The sequence below is a fragment of the Euprymna scolopes genome, chromosome 35, assembly GCF_053919585.1.
Source record: "Euprymna scolopes isolate OS-2025 chromosome 35, ASM5391958v1, whole genome shotgun sequence".
Classification (NCBI taxonomy): Eukaryota; Metazoa; Mollusca; class Cephalopoda; order Sepiida; family Sepiolidae; genus Euprymna; species Euprymna scolopes.
This window is the reverse complement of record NC_136516.1, coordinates 86,799,819-86,806,845: the sequence shown is the minus strand read 5'-3', so window position 1 is coordinate 86,806,845 and position 7,027 is coordinate 86,799,819. Positions and strand designations below refer to the sequence as shown.

Here is a 7,027-nt window from a genome sequence, read left to right as displayed (position 1 = left end):
TTTCTAAAAGCTGTGTAAACAAGAACGCCTTCAGCGTGGTCGCCGGCGACATGCATAAAAACGACAACAACCCGAAGACCATCTCCTTGCTTATCCGGGCTTTCCGCTTCGTGAAATCCCCAGCTGTCTCTTTCCGCTGTAACGTCATCGGTTGTAAGCCCGGTGACACGACGTGTTCTGACGTAAGTAATTTTCTTTAAAAAAAATGCTTTTTTTTTCTTTCTGCAAAACTAGGTTTTCTCCTTCTCAAAAATTCCTTTACTTCTCCAAAACTAGCTTAGTTTTTTTTTTTTTTTTTCCTATTTTTTTTTTTTTTTTTTTCAAATAAAACCATCTTTACAATTCTGAATTTTTTAGATAATTTGTATTATTTGGATTCTTTGGACTACGATTCTCATCGTGAGTGCGATTTTCATAACGTTTCGGTCGATGTAACTTTCGACTTGTCGAACTCAGGAATCGGCACAAAATTTCGAATGGAACTTTTTATTTAATCCATGGAGATAGCATGTTCTCATTCCTTGAACCATGATTGGGTAGAAATCCAAAGAAATTCGCAATTGTATTTTGGATGTCGCCCGCCCTGAGGATTAAACCTTTCACCTCCGGAAGAGTATAACTTTTACAACTGAATTTTACCAAGTAATCTATCCACTGATGGGCTGATGGAACGAGATCATGTTACCCCCATGGAATAAATAAAGGATTCTGTTAGAAATTCCGTACAGATTCCCGAGTTCGACAGAAAATTTTTTGAGTTGGATCACATACACTGACAAAGGTCAGGAATTAAATTGACTGAAGTGTTGTGAAAATAACACTTAAGATGAGAACAGCAGTGTGAAGAATTCAAATAATATGACCCTCTTTTTCCCAAACTATCCTCTATTTATATTAACTAGATGTCTGTGTGCTGGCGTTGCCCGGTAATGAAGATAAACCAAAAGGATTTCATGGCTAACCTTGAAATCAAGCAACATAATTGAATGTGTAAAAAAAATATATATATAAAATAATAAAAAAAAAAGAATTAACAGCAAACATTTCCTGATTTTATTTAACAACTATTTACTTATTTATTTTTAACCAAAATAGGAAGTTTTTAATATAAAAAAATCTAAGTGATATTGTGACATGGTTGCAGGCCTTGATAGAAGCTTCTTAGGTGTAACCAAGAACCACACGAACATTTAATATAAAGGGTGGGCAGAGCAACTTGCTTATTTGGAATATAAATTACAACACAAGTAAGGGAGGTGTAGATGCAATTCTTTGAACTGCAACTAATTTCAGTCACCAAACAGATGCGTGTTATGTTAAATTGAGTCGTGATGCTGGATTGGCTCTCTTGGGGCTACATTCGATCTGTCTGATTTCAATTCTCAGAACCAACTCTCAAATTATCTAGACTACATGATTTAATGTCTGCACGTTCCACTTTCCGACTCTCTCTCTCTCTCTCTCTTTCTCTTCAATACGATTTCTGTTAACTATATAATAATCTGTTTCTTTGTCCTGTCAACTGAGCTCCGTCGAAACCACAATTGCATCATCTTTGACGCTTCAAAGAATAAGGTTAATATATATTTGCCATTATTTTTGGACTGTTATTGTTTGTATTCTCTTATTCAGCCCGATTGTCATTTGTTTACAAATTCCATTCTTGTCAAATAGTTACCATTTGTTTCCAAATATTTAATATTTATTTGTTTCAAACTGTCTACCAAAATCTACCAAGCTTTGATGTGTATTGTATATTTATCTAGCTAACCTACTCACTACCTATTGTAGGGCCCCAATCTCTTACATTACATCAGACTTTAATATCACTACTTTGTCAACATCAGTGTGATTGAGTTTCAATTCAATTTAATTCAGCAAAATCTATAATATAAATCTCACCTGTCTGTTTAAATGTATGTATATATGTATGTATGTATGTATGTATGTATGTCTGCCTAAAATTTTTGACAGAGGCAACGAATTTTCACAAGATCAGTTTCGTTTTGGAGCTCGACCCTTCGGACAACAAATATCGAAAAATTAGCTAAAAACATAGAATTGCTGTGTTGTTGGTTGCATTTATTACTTCTCTTGGTAGTGTTTTCCAAAGTTCACCTATCCTGATTGAGAAACCGTCACTCCTCTAGTTCAATAGAAATTGGAAATGAGTTAGTTTCTTGTATTGCACATGCAGATCTTTTTTCTGGCATGAGAGTGAATGGTAGATCCTGCGGGAGATCATAATAGTCAAAATGAGATTTACCAGATAAACGTCTGCTTTTAAGGGAGAACAGTTTCAGTTTATTGAGTCCATGATATAGTGTTCAATTCTGACTCTAACTTCTAGGATTCTGAAATTTCCAACTCCAACACCTAGAATTCCAAAGCATCCGGTTCAGACTTTAACCCCAACTTTGAATCCTTATTTTAGGCTCCTACGATATCCAAACTGTCTGTTAATACTTTGGAGATTAAAAAAATCTGGCTCTGATTTGGATTTCTTGCATTCTTAAACTCTAACTTCCTTCAACTTTGATTCCTAGCATTTTTACATCTTAGACTCCGATTCCCATCAAACCAATTCTTATGAGTCCCACTATACTCATTCCAAAAGCTCTGACTCTCCCTCCCTCCCTCCGACTCCCACTAAACTCTTATTCTACAATATTAAATGTCTTTTTCTTTTGTTTCTCTTCTTGTAGCTCATCTGTTCAGATTCTGGCAATGCTTTCGGCAGGAAACGTCGAGATCTGGCCAGCGTCAGTGGCAAACCGGATGGATTGGACCGACAGACTCTCTCGAAAACGTTGTATGTTCGTGAATTGAGCATTCAGAATATGTCTGGTAAGTTTCTCATGGTCATCATTCGAATCAAGTATGCAGGTTTCGAAGGGCTTCATCGGTGGGTTCTCATGTGAGAAGACACTTCAATTTGAGATCCATACATCCAATCATAATCTGTGCATGCATTACCGTATCGCAATTGTGTGTGTTGCTGATTTTCACGGCGCACAATTCTTATTGTTTTCAGCTCTTCAGCATGATGACGTCATTCATTTTTTTAACCTTTCCACACAGCTCCTTATTCCATACCTCCGCTCCGCTCTCCCAAATGCACTCGCGTCCCATGTTCCATAATCAATTTCATACCTCTTCATATTCCTCCATCCAACATCCTTGTACCGATTCTTCTGTCTTGCAACTCCCCTAGCTTACATATTTATTCAGAATAAAATATTTTCTGAGGATAGGTCTGGTCGCTCATTTGATTGGTCCATCTTAAACGATTTTTACCCTCTAAAGTTTCTATGCTAGACCAATCCGACTCTTCCAGGACACTGATGTTGGTTTGATGATCTTACTGGTTAATTTTTAAAAATTATCCATAAAGTCTATGATACAGTTTTTTTGCGTGCTTCAAGATGTCAATGGTATGTCGGACAGGTCTTCGATGCATATAAAAGTGTGAGAAGAACAATAGCTCGAATCATTAAGATTTTGGTATCAAGTCTCAAGTTTTTATCATCAAAGACTCTGGAACAGTGCTTACCAAAAAGTAACACTTGCACATTTAATGCAACTATCAGGACCTGTGGAAATTCCACGGTGGCATCTTCATATGTAATATATTGCTACTGGGAATTCTGTGGATGTTCAACGTGAATGGAGACCTCACGATATTATTGTAACCTTTTTGTTAAAACTATTGGTTGTTTTTGTTTTACGGCATATCAACCCTTTCCAGGTTATTTAATGCTGAATCCAGTGATTTTGAAGAACAATTTTTTAATAGAGTATATTCGTTTTTTTTTAAGTCGGTTTCTATTTAACCCATAGTTGGGACCATAACAGGTACTACCAAAGTGGACCTGGGAGCAATGGCATTTAAAGGGTGGCTCCGCACTCCCCCAAAGCCCACAAGCTAGGGCCTCACCATCGGATATAGTTTAAGGTCATATCCAGGACCTGTTAAAACTGTAGAAGTATTTATTTAAATCTGTTTAATGTAGTGTCAGAATGTATCTGGTTATTACGATTTATCTCCCATGATATCATTTTATCATCTTTAGACAGAACAGATACTACCCTTGGATCTTAGCCAGAAGACCCAGAAGGTATATTTTAGATTCACGTATGGTCCAAAAGCGACACTATTTATTTTATTTTAGTTTTTACATTGTTTCTTCAATGATTAGGAAATCCTGTTTATTAAAAAGGAGAATAGAAAGTGACAGCATATTACGAACATTAAATTAGCGTATCTATATATTAATTTAATGTTTGTAGTATGTTATCACCTTCTACCCTCTTTTTTAATAAATAGGATCTCCCGATCGAATAATTTATAATCTGGAAACCGTGATACATGTATGTACATATATACGTATGTTAAAAGTACTATGGTATTAATATATAAATACTAGATTTCGTTGGCATTGGATGTGAAGAGGCTATCCAGGTACGTGAAGCAATTCATGTTTACTAACGATTTAGATTTGTTAATAAAATTTACACACTACTTCAAAACCTGTTGAGTTAGAACGAAAAACAACATTGGGGTCTCATTTAAGCCTTGATAATCGCTCACAAATCGAAAATTAAACAAAATACTGGTAGAATATTACATTCTCGTATGATCGCATTATGATTCTATCAATATTTTGTTGACTAAAATGGTGTATTTTTCTTTCAGTTTGAGGGAGGGGGAGGATTTATTTTGAGCTTGGGAAAAAGATTCCCGAGTTTGAAAAGATACATCTAAAGAAGGTCGGGGGATTACATCGGCTGAAACGTCGTGGAAATAGCACTCAAGATAAGAACAGTAGTCTAAATAATCAGAATTGCTAGCAGTGATTAGTCTTTAATATATCTCAGCGGACATCCTTCTTCCGCCTCTTATAATTTTTGCAAGGTTTTATAGATATATTGGAGGTATTTATTTTACGATTTTGAATTTATTTTGTTTTTATATACAATCCAACCTAATTAAAAAAAATAAAACCACAGAAAAATTTTTATGATGTACGTACTTGTCATGGACTGAAAATGTCATATTCCAAAAATCATAAAATTGATCAAGTAGTTTTATTTTTATAAAAAAAAAAAATCATTTTTAAACAATTTAAAGCGATTAATGTGAAATCGGTAGCATTACACAGCTGATCTGGTAAGCTAAACTTATCTGCTCTTGTTTTTTTTTTTCAAGATGGGGGATGGTCCCTTTTTACTTACTCATAAAATTTGATTCCTTTATCTAAAAATAAAACTTGTACAATTTACGTAATTTTTGGAATATGACATCTTCGTTCCGTGACGGGTCCATACATCATAAAATTAAAATGTATTTCCTGTATTTTTGTTTTTAAAATTAGGTTGAATTCTAAATAAAAATCTTTTTCCAACATTTCCATTGAATGTATGAGACTCTTTTTGCGTGATTTAGCCATCACTAATAGCAATGGTATTAATGCATTTCTTTTTATTTTTAAATCTCTTTACCAATTTTAGCGATGAAAGACCCAGAGGATTGTCTCCAGAAGAGCGAGTTTGTAACTCTGGTCACGTGCATGGCGGCCGTTGTGATCGTCCTTTTGGTGTTGTGTGTTGTCCTTGTCTTCCTTGTCCGGCGTAGGCGGATGGACAAAGAAGAGTTCAACACGGAAGAACCCCCGAAACAAGTGGGCATCGTCGACTTTAAAATTCCACGAGTCAACAACTAAAATGTACACCTCCCCCCACCCCCCACTCTATATTTTTTAAAAAAGAAAATTGTTTTTAAATTTTTTTTTTTTTTTTTTAAATATAATCTCACATATTATTAAACTTTAAAAAAAAATTTTTTTTGACTACCATCCTACTAATTGTAACTTTTTCTTACCGTTTTCTCAGAATTTATCTTTTTTTTTTTCTAAAAAGAAAAGAAGCTTTATAGTCGGAAAGCATTGCGACTTATAATGTGGTTGTTAGATTTTAACACTTACCCGACCTTGGTCAACCGAAATCTCGGAAAGAAACAAAGAAAAGAAATTCAACAAGAGTTTTTTTTTTTATTCTGTTGAAAGAAAAGGGTATTTATTACCGGTCGTTTCATCACTAAGCCACTTACACGTATTTTCAAAACCAACAGAGTACGGTTGCATTCCTGTTTTTCCCCTCTCTGAGTCACCATGGCTTGGCTATTTGCATACTTGTCAGTGTGTAATTCATTTAGCGGTTCATGATCGCTTGACACTTTTACAAAAGTTTGGAGGATTAATAAGTTTTGCATCTTGTAATGCCAACACGTGCCTTTTCTCCTTTTCCTTCCTCTTTTGTTGCGTTATTGAATGTATATATAATTCATATAACATATACACACTGACAATTCCTTTGTCACTATTCTCAAAATCAACACAAACGAATTTCAAAGCATAAGTTTTATTTACAATTAAACTTTTAGTTCATTGGTAAAGAGAGAGAGAGAGAGAGAGAGACGTTAGTTGTAAAGGATTAGTTGGTGTGTGGCTTGCTGACGAAGAGTTGTCAAGATGTCAAATTATGCTCGCCGCTGTGTTTGCTCTTTTCTGGTTTTTATTTTTTTCTTATATAGTCACAAATCGACATTCCTGGAATTGTAAACACCAAGATTTTGCATTATTCTTTTCTATTTTGCATCGTGCAATTCATAACTTCTGACCTTGGAATGTAAACAGTCCTTTGTTTTTGTTTTAATTACAATTTTTATGGGACATCAAAATGTAAATCAACTTTATCTGGAATGTGCATGTGTTCTCACTTCTGCTTTTAAATGTATGTCGCCACGTCTCTATATACAACACTTCTTCCAATCCTGCTGTGACGTTACATTTGCACCATGGCTTGGCTATTTGCATACTTGTCAGTGGCTTTAAAAAAAGCAAACATAGTTGTAAGAATCCTATAGTTTTGTATTGTGCAAAAAGCGGCACAAAACTGATTCAAGGAAGCCCTCGACTGTAGTTTACAATTGACCTTAGATCACTACATTAAAAAAATGACCCCCCCC

At 34.9% G+C, this 7,027-nt stretch overlaps 1 protein-coding gene across 1 annotated transcript in view; it reads left to right on the top strand.

Moving 5' to 3' along the window:
* LOC145259973 (EGF-like domain-containing protein 2) overlaps positions 1 to 7,027 on the top strand; it is a 117,277-nt gene extending 110,250 nt beyond the window's left edge. The window contains exons 8-10 of the mRNA XM_080117960.1: positions 11 to 182; positions 2,706 to 2,847; positions 5,512 to 7,027. Of these exons, the coding sequence (XP_079974086.1) occupies positions 11 to 182; positions 2,706 to 2,847; positions 5,512 to 5,723 (526 nt within the window). The 3' untranslated portion in view covers positions 5,724 to 7,027. The remainder of the gene's footprint in view (positions 1 to 10; positions 183 to 2,705; positions 2,848 to 5,511) is intronic.